This window comes from Pseudophryne corroboree, chromosome 7 (genome assembly GCF_028390025.1).
Source record: "Pseudophryne corroboree isolate aPseCor3 chromosome 7, aPseCor3.hap2, whole genome shotgun sequence".
Lineage (NCBI taxonomy): Eukaryota > Metazoa > Chordata > Amphibia > Anura > Myobatrachidae > Pseudophryne > Pseudophryne corroboree.
Window position 1 is genome coordinate 282,526,051 of NC_086450.1, and position 21,206 is coordinate 282,547,256.

General features: G+C 45.6%; 2 protein-coding genes across 4 annotated transcripts in view; one reads left to right on the forward strand and one right to left on the reverse strand.

The window, feature by feature from the left end:
* Positions 1-8,074: 8,074 nt before the first annotated feature.
* On the reverse strand, positions 8,075-15,596 carry ATP5MF (ATP synthase membrane subunit f). 3 transcript variants are annotated; one of them, XM_063934168.1, is made up of 4 exons: positions 15,523-15,596; positions 13,411-13,518; positions 9,278-9,394; positions 8,075-8,177 (listed from the first exon to the last, which is right to left on the reverse strand). In XM_063934168.1, exons 2-4 carry the CDS (start codon positions 13,493-13,495, stop codon positions 8,149-8,151), a joined length of 231 nt encoding a protein of 76 aa, XP_063790238.1. In that variant the 5' UTR covers positions 13,496-13,518; positions 15,523-15,596; the 3' UTR covers positions 8,075-8,148. The 3 variants fall into 3 exon arrangements, with proteins under 3 accessions (XP_063790238.1, XP_063790236.1, XP_063790237.1); XM_063934166.1 differs by lacking the exon at positions 15,523-15,596 and adding an exon at positions 15,298-15,406; XM_063934167.1 differs by lacking the exon at positions 15,523-15,596 and adding an exon at positions 15,184-15,273.
* A 68-nt stretch (positions 15,597-15,664) lies between these two features.
* The window catches only part of ZC3H15 (zinc finger CCCH-type containing 15), a 169,805-nt gene continuing 164,263 nt past the window's right edge, over positions 15,665-21,206 (forward strand). Inside the window, exon 1 of the mRNA XM_063934165.1 lies at positions 15,665-15,842. Coding sequence (XP_063790235.1) covers positions 15,768-15,842 — 75 coding nt within the window. The 5' untranslated portion in view covers positions 15,665-15,767. The remainder of the gene's footprint in view (positions 15,843-21,206) is intronic.

Below are 21,206 nucleotides of genomic sequence, written 5' to 3' on the forward strand. Positions count from 1 at the left end.
CTTTTCTTGACTTAGGGCATTGTAAATGGCCCTTAGTTCCAGGATATTTTTGTCTCCAGGCTTGACCATAAGCCCTGGATATTCCTTCCCTGTGTGACTGCTCCCCAGCCTCGCAGGCTGGCATCCGTGGTCACCAGGACCCAGTCCTGAATGCCGAATCTGCGGCCCTCTAGAAGATGAGCACTCTGCAACCACCACAGGAGGGACACCCTTGTCCTTGGTGACAGGGTTATCCGCTGATGCATCTGAAGATGCGACCCGGACCATTTGTCCAGTAGGTTCCACTGGAAAGTTCTTGTGTGGAATCTGCCGAATGGGATTGCTTCGTAGGAAGCCACCATTTTTACCCAGAACCCTTGTGCATTGATGCACTGAGACTTGGTTCGGTTTTAGGAGGTTCCTGACTAGCTCGGATAACTCCCTGGCTTTCTCCTCCGGGAGAAACACCTTCTTTCTGGACTGTGTCCAGGATCATCCCTAGGAACAGAAGACAAGTCGTCGGAACCAGCTGCGATTTTGGAATATTGAGAATCCACTCGTGCTGCCGCAACACTACCTGAGATAGTGCTACACCGACCTCCAACTGTTCTCTGGATCTTACCCTTATCAGGGAATCGTCCAAGTAAAGGATAACTAAAATTCCCTTCCTTCGAAGGAATATCATCATTTCGGTCATTACTTCAGTAAAGACCCGGGGTGCCGTGGACCATCCCTACGGCAGCGTCTGAACTGATAGTGACAGTTCTGTACCATAACCTGAGATACCTTTGGTGAGAAGGGTAAATTTTGACATGAAGGTAAGCATCCTTGATGTCCCGAGACATCATGTAGTCCCCTTCTTCCAGGTTTGCAATCACTGCTCTGAGTGACTCAATTTTGAATTTGAACCTCTGTATGTAAGTGTTCAAAGATTTTAGATTTTAAAATCGGTCTCACCGAGCCGTCTGGCTTCGGTACCACAATAGTGTGGAATAATACCCCGTTCCCTGTTGCAGGATGGGTACCTTTATTATCACCTGCTGGGAATACAGCTTGTGAATGGCTTCCAAAACTGCCTCCCTGTCAGCGGGAGACATCGGTAAAACAGACTTTTGGAAACGGCGAGGGGAATACGTCTCGAATTCCAATTTGTACCCCTGAAATATTACCTGAAGGATCCAGGGGTCTACTTGCGAGTGAGCCCACTGCGCACTGAAATTCACTGAGAACGGGCCCCCACCGTGCCTGAACTTGTAAAGCCCTAGCGTCATACTGAGGGCTTGGCAGCGGTGGAAAAGGGTTTCTGTTCCTGGGAACTGGCTGATCTCTGCAGCCATTTTCCTCTCCCTCTGTCACGAGCAGAAAAGAGGAACCCTTTTGTCCGCTTGCCAACCAGGACTGCGCCTGATAATACGGCGTCTTATTTTGAGAGGCGACCTAGGGTACATCCCCTTTTTTAAGGCAATACTTCCAAATGCCGTTTGGAATCCCTGACCACTTTACTAGAATACAAAACACTTATACTTGATGCCAGTCGGCAAATATTCCGCTGTGCATCATGCATATATAGAAAAGCATCTTTTAATTGCTCTATAGGCAATAATATACTGTATCTAGGATATCAATATTTCCAGTCAGGGAATCCGACCACGCCACCCAGCACTGCACATCCAGGCTGAGGCGATTGCTGGTCGCAGTATAACACCAGTATGTGTGTAAATACATTTTAGGATACCCTCCTGCTTTTTATCAGCAGGATCCTTAAGGTCGGCCATCTCAAGAGAGGGTAGAGCCCTTGTTCTTACAATCGTGTGAGCGCCTTATCCCCTGTAGGGGGTGTTTCCCAACGCACCCTAACCTCTGGCGGGAAAAGGTATACTGCCAATAACTTTTTAGAATTATCAATTGTTATCGGAGGAAAACCCACGCATCATCACACACCTCATTTTATTTTTCAGAGTCAGGAAAACTATAGGAAGTTTTTCCTCACCAAACATAATACCCCTTTTTTGGTGGTATTCATATTATCAGAAAAGTGTAAACATTTACCATTGCCTCAATCATGCAATGTGTGGCCCTATTGGAAATCACGGTTGTCTCTTCACCGTCGACACAGGAGCCAGTATCCGTGTCGGCGTCTGTATCTGAGGTAACGGGCGCTTTAGAGCCCCTGTATGAGACGTCTGGACAGGCACAAGCTGAGTAGCCGGCTGTCTCATGTCAACCACTGTCTTTTATACAAAGCTGACACTGTCACGCAATTTCAACAGTACATCCACTCAGGTGTCGACCCCCTAGGGGGTGACAACACTATTACAGACACTCTACTCCGTCTCCACATCATTTTTCTCCTCATACATGTCGACACAAAAGTACCGACACACAGCACACACACAGGGAATGCTCTGATAGAGGACAGGACCCACTAGCCCTTTGGGGAGACAGAGGGAGAGTTTGCCAGCACACACCAGAGCGCTATATATATACAGGGATAACCTTATATAAGTGTTTTTCCCTTTATAGCTGCTGTATTGTTTATACTGCGCCTAATTTGTGCCCCCCTCTCTTTTTTAACCCCTTTCTGTAGTGTAGTGACTGCAGGGGAGAGCCAGGGAGCTTCCCTCCAACTGAGCTGTGAGGGAAAATGGCGCCAGTGTGCTGAGGAGATAGGCTCCGCCCCTTTCTCGGCGTCCTTATTATCCGTTTTTTTATATGTTTTGGCAGGGGTTAAATGCATCCATATAGCCCAGGAGTTATAGGTGATGCATTTATTTTAGCCATATAAGGTTTTATCGATTTATTGCGTCTCAGGGCGCTGCCCCCCCAGCGCCCTGCACCCTCAGTGACCGGAGTGTGAAGTGTGCTGAGAGCAATGGCGCACAGCTGCGGTGCTGTGCGCTACCTTATCTGAAGACAGGATCGTCTTCTGCCGCCGATTTCACCGGACCTCTTCGCTCTTCTGGCTCTGTAAGGGGGACGGCGGCGCGGCTCCGGTGACCCATCCAGGCTGAACCTGTGATCGTCCCTCTGGAGCTAATGTCCAGTAGCCTAAGAAACCCGATCCACTCTGCACTCAGGTGAGTCCGTTTCTTCTCCCCTTAGTCCCACGATGCAGTGAGCCTGTTGCCAGCAGGTCTCACTGAAAATAATAAACCTAAACTAAAACTTTCACAAAGAGCTCAGGAGAGCCCCTAGTGTGCACCCTTCTCGTCGGGCACAGAAATCTAACTGAGGCTTGGAGGAGGGTCATAGGGGGAGGAGCCAGTGCACACCAGCTAGTCCTAAAGCTTTCTTTAGATGTGCCCAGTCTCCTGCGGAGCCGCTATTCCCCATGGTCCTTACGGAGTTCCCAGCATCCACTAGGACGTCAGAGAAACATAGTTTAGGTTATTACACTGATAGCCTGTAACTAACTCCCTGTTTAAAAAGCTGAACAGCCTATGACTTATTAACCCATGCAGCCTTGCTATATGGTGCTGCTGCTATGGGCATTTACTCCCCCTCACCCCCCCTGCAGCTGCGCTGCTTGTGAGGTAACTTCTCCCCCCTACTGCTCCCCTTATGTACCTGCAGCGGACGGGAGCGGGTGCCGGGAGCCTAGCGGAAGCAGGGAGCCGGCGAGCGCTGTGTATAGCGCCGGGGAGCTGCGGTCCGGAAGAGCGGCCGGCGTCTGAGTGACGTGCGGCCGCTCCGAGCGGTGTCCCCGTAGACAGCGGCAGTGTAGAGCGGCTGGCTCGGGCGGCCTCGTACAGCGGTGGCCGGGTAATCAGCGGCGGGAGCGGGCGCCTGTAATCAGCGGCGGGAGCGGGCGCCTGTATGTAAGTAGCGGCGGGCCGGCGGTAAAGGAGCACTTTCCCCACACAGCAGGGCGGCAGCGTGAGCTGACCGCCCTGACCCCCCAGCATACCTTGCTCGTCGTGCCGCATGTAGTGAGGGCTATGACGGAGCTTCTTCTGTAAGCTCCGTCCAGCCTTTCCAGCAGGTGTGAGCTGCGTGTGGCTGTGAGGGTGCTCTTTGTGAGGACCGACACGCCATGCGCTGCCTCCGTGCAGCGGCACTATCCCGGACCCACGTTTTTACAGAAACTGGGAAGGGATGTGCTAAGTGCAAAAGGAAAAAGGAAAAATTTAAAAGTAAAAATGAAAAATTAATAAAATATTCAACTAAGTGTGGGAGCTCCACATAAGCATTGTTAGTGCTGTGAGCACAGAAAAAACACTGAGGTACTCTGGGATATGGAGGGGTGGAGTGTTCTAAATTTAAATATTCAGTGCCCTGTTCTTGCTAAAGCCGTCCATATCCCAAGAGTACTCCAGTGACCCCTAGTGGATGAAAAAGAAAGTATATATTTATATCCCGTGTTTATAGAGCTAAAAAACTATGATTTACAATTCATTTACTATAACTGGGAGTCCTCACGCAAACCGGTAACTCTTTTACCAGCATTAATAAACAAAGGTGTTGAATTTCAAGATTCAAGGAGGGAGAAACAGATTATCTTCTCTATTGATGGATCAGCAAGAAGATCATGAGGACCAGGACGATAGTCCAGAATTCTAATCATCAAAATTTTTCAAAAACTACAGGTTATTCATCTTACGAAATCTTGTTTGGTAGCATACCTAAGATAGAATGTTATTATCCACAAGAGTTACAGCATATATATGGTGATTTGACTGCATATGTCAAGCGTCTTACTGAGAAACTAACATCTTTGCATTCTCAAGCTTTTGCCTCTCTCCCAGATTCAGGAGCAGATCTGAATCCCCACAAGATTTAACCAGGAGATTGGGTATCTCTGAAAAGACACGTGAAGAAAGTCACTTGAGCCCAGATTTGATCCACTGTACAATCTAATGATTGCATATGGTGTAGTAATTAATGCACCCTATATTTTACAACAAGATGTGTATTTTCTGTGTGGGAAGAGGGCTTATAAATGGATACCTTATGTAGGACAGGGTACCTGTATCCTACGGAAGGTAAAACCAGCCGTTACATCAATAGATAATTCCAAGATGGAGAATACCTCAGCCCATCTCAGTCCCTTAAAGAAAAGGGAACTAAAAAAATAAATAAAAAAAAAATAAAAAAAAAGAGCAAAACTCATGCCCATAATCTTATTTACATTCCATGGTACAAGAAAATGGGATTAGCCCTTGCGGGAGGAACAGTTCAGAACTCCCATAACATAGAAGCATTAGCAAAGCTGCTTGATAACATTATTACCATATATGATGACACATTTAAACTAGTTTAAAGACATAAAAACGGTAAAGCGAGAGGTGCAGGCTCACAGAGTGGTTTTAGATTATATAACAGCCAAGGAAGGAGGAATGTGCATGGTAGAAGGAGCATGCTGCAATTATCTGAACCAAACCACATCAATTGAGGAGGCCATAGAAGACCACCTAAATCAGGCATGTCCAAACTGCGGCCCTCCAGCTGTTGTGAAACTATACATCCCAGCATGCCCTGACACAGCTTTAGCATTCTCTGACAGCAAAACTGTGTCATGGCATCCTGGGATATGTAGTTTCACAACAGCTGGAGGGCCGCAGTTTGGACATGCATGACCTAAATAAAGTGCAAGAACTTAAGGATACATTCAGGGAAAAGCACAATGACCCTGAATATGATTTGGATGGGGAAGGGTGGTTATCTCGGCTAAACCCAGCTAACTGGTTCAGTGGGATTAAAGGTTGGATTGTTGGAATTTTAATGTTTTTGCTTAAAATTGTTGGCTTAGCAATTATTATATATCTCTGTTTTAAGATACTATTTTGTTTCCTTTCAGCTTGCAAAAAGTCTGTAAAACTCAAGATGTGAAACCTCCAAGTTTAAGAAGCTACAGAAGAGCTTGGCAAGAAAGAGCCGTGAGCAGTCTACCTTGATGGATATGAGCAAACGGTCATTACCCTCTGTCGGATAAAGTGAAAAGCACCATCTCACAGGGATAGAAGCCTTTAGCACCATCATAGCTAGACTGTTTGCCTAGACTCGTTAGGTAGAGATTTTGTGATGCCTTGTAGATCAACTGTAATGTCAGAATATTATAAAAAGGAGGGACTGAGAGAGACAGCATTATGCTAAGCAGCCATTTTGTATAACAGTAGCCATTTTCTGTGTGTAAGGAGAAATTCTTTTGCTAAGAAGTTATAAGTAATGCTGACATTTCAAAAGTTAGAAAGAAGTTTCTGTGAGAAGAAAGGTCAAATGGACTTTCTGGAAACATATTGTGAAACAATCTCATTGCCAAGGACAGGAGGGGAGGGGTAAGCACAGAGCATCTACTAAGAGATTGTATGGTTCTTTGTCTTACAGCAATGATTATTTTGTTCTGTTTGTGATACAAAGTGTTTGTGTAATCATCTTTTTGCCTATAATAACCCTGGACAAATGAACCAATTCAGTCTCTTGTTGAACATACTTTGTGTGATGTTTACTGTGTGAGTCTCCCAATGCATTGGTAACAGGTATTAGACAGACAACTGAAGGACATTGGCAGAGAAGTTTATCTCCAACAACGATCAGCTTCCCTGACATGCGAGGGGGCACCCAGCACAGGGCTAGTCCGCCCCGCATGTCAGGACCGACTCCCCCGCACAAGTGTAAAAGCATCGCAAAGCGGCGATGCTTTTGTACTGTAGGAGTAAGCTCCCAGCCAGCGCAGCTCCTGCACGCTGGCAGGGAGCTACACGTCGCAGCGGCTGCGTGAGACGTCACGCAACCGCCGCGGCCCGCCCCCTTAACGGTCCGGGCACGACTGCGTTGCCCAGACCGCGCCCCCAAAACACAGCTGGCCCACCCCCTCCCGCCCAGCGACCGCCTCTGCCTGTCAATCAGGCAGAGGCGATCGCAGTACTAAGACAGCCGTCGGCTGTCTGCCATGCGCTGGCGCACTTCAGACCTGATCGCTGCTGTGCACCGATCAGGTCTGAATTAACCCCTTTGAGTTATGCAGGCATTTACATTTATTCCTTTAGAAAAACAGTAAAAAAAAATATCAAAGGCTTTGTTTTGCTTTGCTTTTTTGCAAACTTACAACGCTGCCATACAGGCAGACATATTTGTCTTTTGGTTATTCAGACAGATTTATACAGACCATCAAGTGTCCAAATGATAGACCTACAATGTCTAGGTCGACACTGTTTTGGTTTGTTTTTTTCACATTTGACCAACATTTTCCTTCTTTACTATCCATGTGGATATCTATTGGAAACAGTAACCTGCGATAAGCGAAGCAAATCACCTTGCCTAAAGCATTGCAAGCAAATTGAACCTGCGAGGGTACTTGTTTGTACTGGTGGTGGTGATATAACATGAAATATACAAGATATGGCCTAAAAACCTCCAAAAACAGTGTTGACCATTGTCCTGTCAACCTTTTTACTTTCTACCGAGACATTGTAGATATTATACCACACCCAGACCATCATATCTATAATCCCCTGCCACATATCAGTTTTTGCATCCTCAGCACTTTGTCTTATTAATTGCCGAGTTGCACATTTATGATATTTGTGTACATATATACTTGCTAAAAAAAAAAAAGAAAAAGAAAAGAGAGTGCATTAGTGGTCAGCAGCTGAGCGAACCTGATCTAACCATCTCAACACAAAGACATCAAATCCAAACTGCAGGCAGAATTTTCTGGGGTGATTGAATTGTTTTTTGGACACCCTGCACCTGACAGAGCAATTCAATTGTTGGTTTGATCAGGCGCCCATTATTTCTGCTCACAATTCCCTGAGGTAGCGAGCAGAAATGTGCAAAAAAATGCAGCCTTCTGCATATTATTCTGGTCACGTCCAATACTGGAGATGGTTTTAACCGCTTTGTGCAGCAAAACCCGATGCTTCTGGCTGCTACAAGTGTGGAAAACGGGCGCCCGGTAACAGAACAAACATTTTCATATACTACACCCACCCCCCCAGGCTAAAGGGAGAGCAACGTTCCACACAAGAACATTTGAATCACCTCGTCTTGAGCCTAAGAGCTCCTGTGTGACAGTGGCTACACGTTCCACACTCATTTAAACGTGTCAGAACTGGCACGGCACCCATATGTGTAAATAATTAAGTACACGTGGAGATTTTTTCTTTCTTTCCATTTTTAATAGTACAGAGTAGAGACAGTAAAGACTGATTTAACTTGTGAATGCTCTGGTCAGTGATACTTTCGCCAGCGGTCGTGTTCTATAAAAGAAAGGAAATTACAGTTACTACATGTCATGAGTAGCAGTCTACTTATGAATATAATTACCACTGGGTAGTTTGTATTCAATAATTTTACATTGAATAATTCCTATTATGCTACATTATATAATTGTTACAATATAATTAAACTTGCCTCAGTTAAGAGTTATTGCTAGAGTGCAGCAACATGATTTCCGGAAGCTCTGAACAATGTGCTTTTAATTAGTAAACATTATAAAATACAAAGGTTTTTAATAATCACATTTGAGCAGTTTTAGGCAGCTGTCTAATACCCCGTTCACACCAAATGCCAGCAAATTCCCGGGTCTTCGCCCCGACCCTGGTAAAGGGCATGGCCAGGAACTCGGGAATAGTTTGCTTTCAGACACAGCAAATTCCCGGGTCTTAGCCCCGACCCTGGTAAAGGGCATGGCCAGGAACTCGGGAATAGTTTGCTTTCAGACACAGCAAATTCCCGGGTCTTAGCCCCGACCCTGGTAAAGGGCATGGCCAGGAACTCGGGAATAGTTTGCTTTCAGACACAGCAAATTCCCAGGTCTTAGCCCCGACCCTGGTAAAGGGCATGGCCGGGAACTCGGGAATAGTTTGCTTTCAGACACAGCAAATTCCCGGGTCTTAGCCCCGACCCTGGTAAAGGGCATCGCCGGGAACTCGGGAATAGTTTGCTTTCAGACACAGCAAATTTCCGGGTCTTAGCCCCGACCCTGGTAAAGAGCATGGCCGGGAACTCGGGAATAGTTTGCTTTCAGACACAGCAAATTCCCGGGTCTTAGCCCCGACTCTGGTAAAGGGCATGGCCGGGAACTCGGGAATAGTTTGCTTTCAGACACAGCAAATTCCCGGGTCTTAGCCCCGATCCTGGTAAAGGGCATGGCCGGGAACTTGGGAATAGTTTGCTTTCAGACACAGCAAAGTCCCAGGTTAATGCACATTCACGTGCAATAACCCAGGATTTTGCTTCTAGTGTGAAAGGGGTATAATGCTATTCCTCATCTAAATGATAACGTAATGTACTAATTTAGATGTAATATGAACACAATTTACATGGATTTCCACATAATGTATTCTATGCCACTTACTTATATGATCAAATCCCCAGACGTAGCTCAAAACTACATAGCCAGCAAGCACCATGGCGACTCCGCCAATGCCTCCCTTCTTCACATTGATGTACTTGTTAAAATACCGATCTCGACCTAAAGCAAAAGACAGTATAACATTATAAGATGATTGTTCTTACTGAACAATATAAGATTTTCTTTCATGTGCAGGTGGCAAATCAGAATACATAAGCATTTGGAAATTGCCATCTACCTCATTGGTAACACATCGCACACTTTCTGACCGTAATGACCCGTAAGCTAGTACAAGCACTATTATTATCCTTTATACTATGCAGCATCACATGGCAGCTGGAATAAAAATCTTAACAGATTCTCGCTTTGTAACAGCCCATTTGCTCTCTGTAGTTCCAGTCCCCAGAAATCTTTAACACAAAGTGGAAAGGTGACACTAACAACCTATGTAACACTATTCATGTGGTTGGCACAGGCTGATTCACATGGTGTTCAACATGTTGGAGCCACACGGCACTTCCACATTCAGTATAGAGGCTTCTAGAAAACCCTGCGCCCTCAGTATGATACTGGGATGTCTTTATATGTGGAGGATATGTTAGGAGTGAAAGGGAGGTCCAAACTGTATCTCCCCCCAACATCACCACTAGCAGCAATATCTATAAATCATGTACTTGCCCAACATTCGCTGTTTTCTTGTTCTGCTCATTTGCTTATGTACGTTGGGGGTAATTCAGAGCTGATCACAGCAGCAAATTTGTTAGCAGTTGGGCAAAACCATGTGCACTGCATGGGGGGGGGGGCAGATATAACATGCGCAGAGAGAGTCAGATTCTGTGCACGGTAAATACTGGCTGCTTTATTTTTACACTGCAATTTAGATTTCAGTTTAAACACCCCACCGAAATCTAAGTCTCTCTGCACATGTTATATCTGCCTCCCCTGCAGTGCACATGGTTTTGCCCAATTGCTCACAAATTTGCTGCTGCGATCAACTCTGAATTAGGCCCGTTGTTAGGTACTGCAGAACCCTTGTAGCACCATATAAAAGGATAATAATTATATTAGGTCTCATAACTGTGCTGCAGCATAGGATACCGAGTACTTAAATAGTGTTCACTCTAGGATTTTATTGGGCAGTGTGCCGACCACTGAGGCGGGCACATTTTAATTTTAAAGGGCAAAATTTTGGACGCATTGTTAAAGGTGATAGATATATATATACATACATACACACATCAGTAATCTTACATTAATATAATCAATGTTACATTAACTGTAATACAACTCCTCCATTCACATTGTGACCAAACTTCACATGCCAGACAGTAGTGCATTTCATTTATAGGGGGGGGGGGGGGGGTATTCAATTTAAGTCGGAACTGCAGTCTTGTTGGAAAGACGGCAGTTTCTAACTTTAGGTCGGAAACTGTTCCAACCTATTCAATCCCCCTGCCGTTTTTCCGACAAGTTGGCAATTCCGACTTGTTGGAAAACATGTGGATCGGCAGAATAGCCGCGGATCCACATGTTTTGTCGGAAGCGCGGCCAAATCCGTCAGGTTTTAGCCCTGTTTCCTACAAAAGTCAATCAGACTTTAAAAAAAGTCGGATTGGTATTGTCGGGAACGCTCATTAAATACTGAGATGTCAGATCCTTTCCGTCGGAAAGGATCAGATATCAATTGAATATACCCCATAGTGTTCATTCTAGCACCCTGCACCTTTCAAAAGTTGTGTAGTTTCTCTTCCTGCATGGATTGTCGCTCTCTCCTGTGGTGCTTCTAGCAAAGTCTGAACTGTATTTCAGTGCCTTGATACAGGCCAGACTGTGCTAGAAGCACAAAATCAGAGAGCGACACCCGAGGCAGGAAAGAGGAACTTCATGGGTTTGGAAAGGTGCAGGGTGCTAGAATGAACTCAAAATTTATATTATGCTACACAGTACTGCCCCCAATTCAGCAATGGTTACTAATTGCAGATTGGAAAAGTCTTCATTAGGTTCATCAATAAACCAAACTTCCCCTTTCTTTTCAAGCTTAGCTGCTCCAATAATATACATCAATGAAATCCTGGATTGGCATGTGTTTATATATATCATCATAATCATCCTTTATTTGTATGACACAACAAAGGTTCCTCAGCGCCTAACAAAGTACATAAACAAGTCAGTAAAACAAGAAAACATTGCTGCATCAGCAGTCATAACACAGAAATAAGCATAAAGGTGGCAGAAACAGAGGGTTAGGTGCCGTTGTAGGGAGTATAGAGTAGAAGATAGTCTAGGAGGAGAAGGCCCTGCTTGCGTAAGCTTACATTCTAAAAGGGAGGGTCAGACAGAGACTGGCGACACAGATGAGGTAGACAGTGAGCATGGAACAGAGGTTTAGGATGAGAGATGGCTGGGTTTGATGAAGTATAGAATATCTTCTTTAATTATTAACAATTCAGCAAAACAAGTGTCACAGAGATAAACGGTACCTATTTTAAAGGGGATGTAGTTATGTGGCCGATACTTCCCCCTACATCCCGATGCCTCACAAACTAAACAGTCGGCATGCCGACTAAAAGGGACTATATAGGGCGGGAAAAAAATTTGCAACAAGTGTAGCTCGCCCCCGAGCCCGCAGTGTGGCAAGGTCCGCCACCTTGCAAGGCGGCTTTGTTGCACCCCCCCAGGTAAAAAAAAAAAAAAAAAAAGTTGGTTTGTTGCCAGCAACATTAAGTGGTATTCCCAAAGTGCTCTCTCTTGCGCTTTCAATGTAGTGTTCATGCTAGACTATTTTAGTAGTGCCCTGCTGAAACAGCCTGTCATGTTGCTGCGTGAATACATTCACATTAAGGGGTATATTCAATTGAAGTCGAAAGCTGCCGTCTGTCGAAAAGACGGCAGTTTTCGACTTTTTTAGGTCGGAAGGGGTTCCGACCTATTCAATATAACCCCAAATTATTCGACAAGTCGAGGAATTTGACTTGTCGAAAAGCATGTGGATCAGCGGAATAGCTGCAGATCCACGTGCTTTAGTGTTCACTCTAGAATCCGGGCAGGGCAGGGCGCCGGACTGAGAGGGGCATAAGCGAGGGGGTGTGGCCACGCAAAATAGGGGGCAGGGTCAATACGCGTAATAAAAGTGAGCGGTTCAGCCCGCAGACGTTAAATAAGGGGGCGTGGGCGGCGTTACTGTTGGGGGCGTGCCCAGCACCTATGGAGGTGCTGGCCTTCCACCAAGCTCTCTCTCAGCGTGAATGGATGCCGCACGCATTCGCACGGCATCTTTACACGCTGGGAGGGCAGGAAGCGGGCGGCTGTTTTAGCAGGGCGCCGCAGAAAGGGCAGGGCGCGGCGCCCTGCTAAAACATCCTAGCGTGAACACTATGCTTGTCGAAAACGGGGCCAAAACCGACAGTTTTTGGCCTCCTTTTTAACCATCTCAATTCAACTCCGCGGGCAAACGGAGAAGAGCAGCGCTACAGCAGCGGCTGTATAGCCACTGCTGTAGCGGGGCTCTCCCCCGTCTCAGCTCCTGCATCTCAATTCGACTTCAGATGACATTGAACAGCCCAGGTCTGACCCATTCCGACAAATGAATGTCGGAATGGATCCGACTTCAATTGACTATACCTGTAAAGGGAGCGCTTGGGAGAAGCCCAGCACGCACACCCCCATCAGTGACGCCAGAGCTGGGACAAACCCTCTTAGCGACGCTTAGGGGCCAGACCACCCCCAATAGTTATGCCATCGGGGCAGCAGACCCTTTTCTAGTGCGCACTACCAGCCCCACCCCTAGGGGGAACACTAAAATGGTGTACACCTCCTTGGGGCTGGGCTGTGGGAGGGGGCGAGTGCAGGCCACAAAAATTTGCACTTCCAAAACAGGCATGGCATATTACAACATTTACAAAATACACAGGTTGTGGTGCCCTGCCAATACTAAGCATTAGTATCACTCCACAGTGCAGTTAATTTGTTTACACGTGTTATATTTTCTGAGAAGTGGAACAGTCACCCGAAAGCAACCCAAACTAAATATGCTCCTTGGGATGAAGAATATATTTAAGAATTTAGACAAGTGGGCTGATCCTTAGTAATGATTAGGTCAAATAAAAAGCTCCCTAGTCAAATCTCATTATACTGACCTCTCCCCATGGCTGCAAGAATCCCATTTGGAGTAAAATTACACGTGGAAAACCAGGTGGGCAGCTGTCCAAGCTTAACGTCCATGAGTCTCTTCTCTGCCAGAGGAACTAACATCAAGGGAAAACAAAAGGGGGAGGGAATTAAAAGTTGGTGTTATTGGATAGAGATATATATTATTTTATAAATCACAAGTGTAAGACTTCCCTGTGTGTCTGTGTATAGTGTGCCAACTGAAAACAGACAAACTTGCTGCAGTATGCATTTACTGATGTTTGTCATACATGCCATTGTCTATATACTTTGTGCTATGATGGAATAGAGCTGGTCATCCATCTAGTTGGAATGAAAATCTAGTAATGTATGGGAGCAAAATACAATAGACCATTTGCTTCCAAAAGCCAGAAAACATTGTTGGGGGCAAGTTGTCAATTGTTGTTTGTGCCCATATATTACTAGTCTTTCATTCCAACCAGATGGATGGTTGGAATGATAATTATGCACTTTATAAAAAAAAAAAGTCCTTCCCACATCAAAGAGTGCAGATGAGAGAGTATCTAAATAAACATGTGCATGGTGTATCCCATGGCGAGTATTATTACTTGAAAAATGTCATGATCCACCTCAGGAGTCAGAGCGCAAAAATGTCAGCAGAAACAACCGAATACCTGCTGGAGATGGTGCATAGGTGTGGGGGTAACAATAACAATTGAATCGTCCCCCCTTTGCGTTTCCATTATCCTTACAAACATAAGGACACCCCATTATTCTCTAGCAGTGAAATGACTAAAATGAAGCAAAGAGTTCAACAGGTCTGCATCAGATGTATTTCTCCATTAATAAGCTCAGGATAGAGATTTACAAACATTACTAGGCAATCTGGAGGTTTCCACACTGGGTACTTGATAACGTGCGATACCACAGAGATAACAGGGTGGTGTACCACACTCCGATATGTAAAGTGTATCTAACAATCACTTATCCTTCTAGATTCTCAGTGGTTACCACAGGCAGCCATCCCATTGGCACGGAGGCATAAAAGTCTACAGCAGCAAATCCACAAAGTAATCTCAACCAAGTTATTACCAAACTATATCTATTTTATTTTTAATTATACACTCATACGGACTTTTCAACAACCAATGTAATTCTGTAGAACCATGTCCTCCCCAATCTTTTGGAAGGACCTTCTTATAACATTTTCATGATTATTTTAGCAGACTACAGACTTCAGGGGTGCACTTACAAGGGATAAATCAAGGGTGTGCATACTATTACACAAAACAAATCCTGTATAATACTTTTACTAGTAAATCTTCAAAAAATGATCAAGCCAAAATCAATCTTTTAGAAAGCTTAAAACTAAATAAATGTGTATTAAAGTAGTAGGCACATTAATTCCAACATGCTTATGAATGGCACGACAAAGGAAAGCGGACACGTTTCTAACATTCAGAGCATGCAGCTGACTTGTCTGCAGAAATTCATGATAATAAAGCAAGTGGTATTTAATGAACACTAATTCAACATATATACTGAAAGTCCTAGAACTTCCTTTGGGTACTTGCAAGGTGGTATGAAGGTGCCCTCTATCCCTCCAATGTACAGACCACAGTAATCCTACCCAATTAGACATGCACTGCAATCGCCCTTTATCCATGATGGATGTACTGGTATAAGATAAGACACTGTTAATTCTACATTGAAGCTAATCAGCTTTATGTAACTACCCATATTAGCTGATACTACGTCACCAAGAAAGGCAGATGACACACCTCAGGTTATAAGTCTCTAGCACGCCACAGGGCACTATAGACCAATCTATCATCCATGTATGCATGTATCTAGGCATGGGTAATAATATAAAAGCACACGCCGCACTTCCTCACCGATCTTGTCCGCCATTTTGATGTCCGGAATGACACTGACTGACTAACGCGCAGCAATAGGGAAAAAGAGGTTAGTACCAATCACAGCGCGGCTTTAACAACACAGAGGAAAAGGGTCAAAAGCAGCGAGTGTTACTTCCGGTGAGATAGTAACGCCGGCCATACTGTAGGTGGCATGTGTAAGTTAATACCAGGTCCTCTCCAAGAAGGGAAACTAGATGCTACCTTGGTCTGTACCACTGTAGTTTGTGCGCCGTCCGTAGGCGGAACCTCACGTCAAAACCTCTGTGGAACTACACGTCCCGCGACGCTCGCAAACGCGCTGCATGACGGGAAACTGAGTCCAGCGGCCGATGCGGCCACACTGCCGGTTACTCTCGCGTGGTCTGGGAGCGATGACGTCGTTGTCGCCTCTCCAGCCGTAAAGCGAGGAGCTGCTGTCGAGTGCGGGCCGAGCTGCGTGCGCCGTGATGCCGCCTAAGAAAGCACAGGCGCCAACAACCACCAAAAAGACTGATCAGAAGAAGAAGGAGAAGATCATCGAGGTGACCCACGCTGTTATCACACGTTACCCCAATGTGCCTGTCCCGCGGCACCGGCACCTCATGTCACATACACCGCGGTGTGCCGCAGCCGTGGCCTGACCGCTGCCCTATACAGCGAGGGTACACTGCGGCTGCCAGATGTGCCGGGGATGTTATCCTGCGATCGCCTGACCTGCCCCCATAGTTTCCCTCTTACTGACAGTCACTAGTGTGGGGTTGTGTCTTTTTTTTGTTGGGGGTGGAGGTGGGGGAGACAGATGTCCGGAGAGACTAGTTGGGATCCATGTGGCATAGCTGTGCTGGTGCCTGAGCTCTTCTCTACTCTGTGTCTTTTTATGAGTTTCTTCCACTTGTAAAACAGTTTGTGTAATCCATTGTTTCCTGTGATCTTATGTAATTGTTACATAGGCGTAGCTGATTCCTATGTCCACAGGTACAAGTCTACTTTCTTTTTTTCTGAATTGAGTGTCCTTAATTCGAAAATCCGAAATGCACCAAAATGCCGTATTTCTTTGAGACCTGACTGAGATAGTGAGACCATTGCTTTCTGATGGTTCAGAGCACACACAGACCTTGTTTAATGCACAAAATTATTGTATAAAACTACCTTTATTTGTATAAGGGATTGTATTGTAATGAATGCTAAATGTACATCAAGATGATCACAGAATGTATTTAATTATGTATAATAGTGCTAATCTAGAAGTTCCATTTCTGGGAAAGCCAGCAATTTGATAGAAAGACATTCCTTATTAAGGTGGGTTAACACTGAAGCGACGGATTCATTTCAACATCGGAAACAAATCTGTCAGCCCGGATTGCCTGTACACACTGGGGCGACTTTAATAAAGGACGGGATGGTCTTGTGCTGTCCTTCTGTAGCACACTACAGGCCGCTAGTGATATTGTCAGGTTTGATGTGCAGTGTATGTTACTAGCGACCACGTACATGCGCTTACCTGGCATACACCATGCCTGATATGTGCTGAAATGAGTACAGGTTGAGTCTCCCTTATCCAAAATGCTTGGGACCAGAGGTATTTTGGATATGGGATTTTTCCGTATTTCGGAATAATTGCATACCATAATGAGATATCATGGTGATGGGACCTAAATCTAAGCACAGAATGCATTTATGTTTCATATACACCTTATACACACAGCCTGAAGGTCATTTTAGCCATTATTTTTTATAACTTTGTGCATTAAACAAAGTGTGTGTACATTCACACAATTCATTTATGTTTCATATACACCTTATACACAGCCTGGAGGTCATTTAATACAATATTTTTAATAACTTTGTGTATTAAACAAAGTTTGTGTACATTGAGCCATCAGAAAACAAAGTTTCACTGTCTCACTCTCCGTCAAAAAATTCCGTATTTCGGAATATTCCGTATTTCGGAATATATGGATATGGGATACTCAACCCTGTATTATTATTACTACTACTACATTTTATTTATAAGGCACCACAAGTGTTTCGCAGTGCCGTACAAAGGACAGTACAGGGAGACAAAACTTAGCATTACAGTAAATAAATAACAAAATAGAGTACAAGTAACAAGGAGCACCACAATTCTCAAGACAATAATACAGCTTAGATGTAAGTAGTGAGGGAGCAATCATTGTACTACAAGGGGCTGGTGGCCATAGATAGAGATGAGCCTTTACCAGCAGGAGAAAAAGCGGGTAAAGATGGTCGCTGAGTAGGGCAGAGCTGTGAGTGAAATGTGTTGAGAAGAGGGCTTAGATAACAAGAGGAAAGAGGCCCTGCTCTGAAGAGCTAACAATCTAGTCGGAAGGGTCGACAAACAGATACATGAGGTGCAAGCGAGTGGGAGGTAGCCTGATGGCAGTATGCAAGCGAAGCTGAGATGTTCAAGGCATGAGTCAGGGGGATGGAGGAGCGGCTTCAGGACTAGGTTATTCATCGGGAGGGTATGCTTTGATGAATAGATGGGTTTTTAGTGTCCGTTTGAAGCTTTGCAAGGTCAGGGAGAGTTTAATGGAGGGGGGGAGTGTGTTCCTCTGAAGGGGTGCAGCACGGGCATAGTCTTGAACTCAAGCATGGGAAGCAGTGACCAGGGCAGTGGGGCGACGGTCATTGGTCGACCGTAGGGGGCGGGAGGGAGTATGAACGGAGCGGAGGTTGGAGATGTAGGGAGCAGTGGATTTAGATATGTCGTCTGATCTGGTGGATCGGAACCGACATATTGCTCAGTGTCTACCAAGCTTTAGTAATGTGAGTGTTTGGGGTGAATGGCAAATGCTGGCAATGCACATTGTGATATTGTTGCTTTAATAGGCAATCAGGCTAATATTACAGTATGTGAGAATACAATACCGCAGCATGCATTGTAATACTATCAAATATGACTACTGCTCTTGTCTTGAAGTCAGAAGTTGACCCTGTATTTTGTCTTCAGGCCTCAGTTGTCCTGGATTTGATCCACCTGGTCCGCCCAAGTGCCCAGTGGTCACATGGTTTCCTGTGATTACAGTGATTTTGTCACTGAATTCTTCTGCCAAGTGGCAGATTGGAAGCTTGCTCTGTCACAATTGATAAGGAGAGACGCGTTAAGCGGAGGTTGTGTGTGTCAGTCTTAAATGTTTCTAGCTGAAAATTTTAATGATTAACATGCATCAATATTTTGGTTTGTCTGTTCAGTCTGACATCCAGGGCCGGTGCAAGATCTCTCTGCACCCCAGGCAAAGCTTTAGTCTAGCATCCCCTAACCTGCAATTCCCCCACACCTGGATGGGAAATGCAGGTGGCCACTAGGTTGACCGCGGTGAAATGCATCATTATACATATACAGAGAAAAGGGACAAAACTCAAGGACTTTGAAAATTTGTGACTTTGCTCCCAATACACTTTATAAGTCCTTGAGTGCCATCTATTCTTTGTCTACACACTATCCAGCATGTTGGGAATCGTATAGGACACTAAGGCCAATTTCACAACCCAAATAATCCCGATATTTTGAATAAAATTAATTAACCCTTCTCCTAACATTCAGGATGCTGGCTGTCGGATGCTGGTGCCGGTATTCTGAACACCTGTATCCTGTGCCAACTACATCCCGTTAATTGTATGTGTAAACATGTATATTAAGCGCACAGACTTACATATATTTGTATGACCCATATTGTGTGCCATCCCCCAAACTGTAAATTCAATACTCTTCCCCCGTCCTCCATTTGTACTGTATTCTGCACTAGTGTCAGAGTTTTGCTTATTATGCTGTTTACAAGTGCAAATCACCTATCGGGCTGTCAGTGGTCTGACAGAAACCCCCATGGGTCACTTACCTTTAAACTGTTTTCTTGTTTCTCTGACGTCCTAGTGGATGCTGGGAACTCCGTAAGGACCATGGGGAATAGACGGGCTCCGCAGGAGACTGGGCACTCTAAAAGAAAGATTAGGTACTATCTGGTGTGCACTGGCTCCTCCCTCTATGCCCCTCCTCCAGACCTCAGTTAGATTTCTGTGCCCGGCTGAGCTGGATGCACACTAGGGGCTCTCCTGAGCTCCTAGAAAGAAAGTATATGTTAGGTTTTTTATTTTACAGTGAGACCTGCTGGCAACAGGCTCACTGCAACGAGGGACTAAGGGGAGAAGAAGCGAACCTACCTGCTTGCAGCTAGCTTGGGCTTCTTAGGCTACTGGACACCATTAGCTCCAGAGGGATCGACCGCAGGACCCGTCCTTGGTGTTCGTTCCCGGAGCCGCGCCGCCGTCCCCCTTACAGAGCCAGAAGCATGAAGATGGTCCGGAAAATCGGCGGCAGAAGACTTCAGTCTTCACCAAGGTAGCGCACAGCACTGCAGCTGTGCGCCATTGCTCCTCATACACACTTCACACTCCGGTCACGGAGGGTGCAGGGCGCTGGGGGGGAGGGCGCCCTGAGCAGCAATAAAAACACCTTGGCTGGCAAAATAATCACAATATATAGCCCCAGAGGCTATATATGTGATAATTACCCCTGCCAGAATCCATAAAAAAGCGGGAGAAAAGTCAGCGAAAAAGGGGCGGAGCTATCTCCCTCGGCACACTGGCGCCATTTTCTCTTCACAGTGTAGCTGGAAGACAGCTCCCCAGGCTCTCCCCTGTAGTTTTCAGGCTCAAAGGGTTAAAAAGAGAGGGGGGGCACTAAATTTAGGCGCAATATTGTTTATACAAGCAGCTATTGGGGAAAATTCACTCAGTGATAGTGTTTATCCCTACATTATATAGCGCTCTGGTGTGTGCTGGCATACTCTCTCTCTGTCTCCCCAAAGGGCTGTGTGGGGTCCTGTCCTCAGTAAGAGCATTCCCTGTGTGTGCGGTGTGTCGGTACGGCTGTGTCGACATGTTTGATGAGGAGGCTTATGTGGAGGCGGAGCAGATGCCGATAAATGGGATGTCGCCCCCTGTGGGCCGACACCAGAGTGGATGGATAGGTGGAAGGTATTAACCGACAGTGTCAACTCCTTACATAAAAGGCTGGATGACGTAACAGCTATGGGACAGCTGGCTTCTCAGCCCGCGCCTGCCCAGGCGTCTCAAAGGCCATCAGGGGCTCAAAAACGCCCGCTCCCTCAGATGGCAGACACAGATGTCGACACGGAGTCTGACTCCAGTGTCGACGAGGTTGAGACATATACACAATCCACTAGGAACATCCGTTACATGATCCCGGCAATAAAAAATGTGTTACACATTTACCACTAAAAAAGGGTTTTATGTTTGGGGAGAAAAAGCAGGCAGTGTTTTGTTCCCCCATCAAATGAGTGAATGAAGTGTGAAAATGCGTGGGTTCCCCCGATAAGAAACTGGTAATTTCTAAAAAGTTACTGATGGCGTACCTTTTCCCGCCAGAGGATAAGTTACGCTGGGAGATATCCCCTAGGGTGGATAAGGCGCTCACACGTTTGTCAAAAAAGGTGGCACTGCCGTTTTAGGATACGGCCACTTTGAAGGTACCTGCTGATAAAAAGCAGGAGGCTATCCTGAAGTCTGTATTTACACACTCAGGCACTAGACTGAGACCTGCAGATAGTGCTGCTGCAGCGTGGTCTGTAACTCTGTCAAACAGGGATACTATTTTGCGAACATAAGACGTCGTCTTATATATGAGGGATGCACAGAGGGATATTTTGCCGGCTGGCATCCAGAATGAATGCAATGTCCATTCTGTCAGGAGGGTATTAGAGACCCGACACTGGACAGGTGATGCTGACTTTAAAAGACACATAGAGCCTTATAAGGGTGAGGAATTGTTTGGGGATGGTCTCTGGGACCTCGTATCCACAGCAACAGCTGGGAAGAACATTTTTTACCTCAGGTTTCCTCACAGCCTAAGAAAGCACGGTATT

Excerpts from the sequence above, each read along its gene's own strand:
- ATP5MF (XM_063934166.1), bottom strand. Across the intron at positions 9,395-13,410 it reads TCTTGCAGCCATGGGGAGAG|GTCGAGATCGGTATTTTAAC; the intron begins GTCAGTATAATG and ends CTTTTGCTTTAG. Across the intron at positions 8,178-9,277 it reads CTGGGGATTTGATCATATAA|AACACGACCGCTGGCGAAAG; the intron begins GTAAGTGGCATA and ends TTTCTTTTATAG.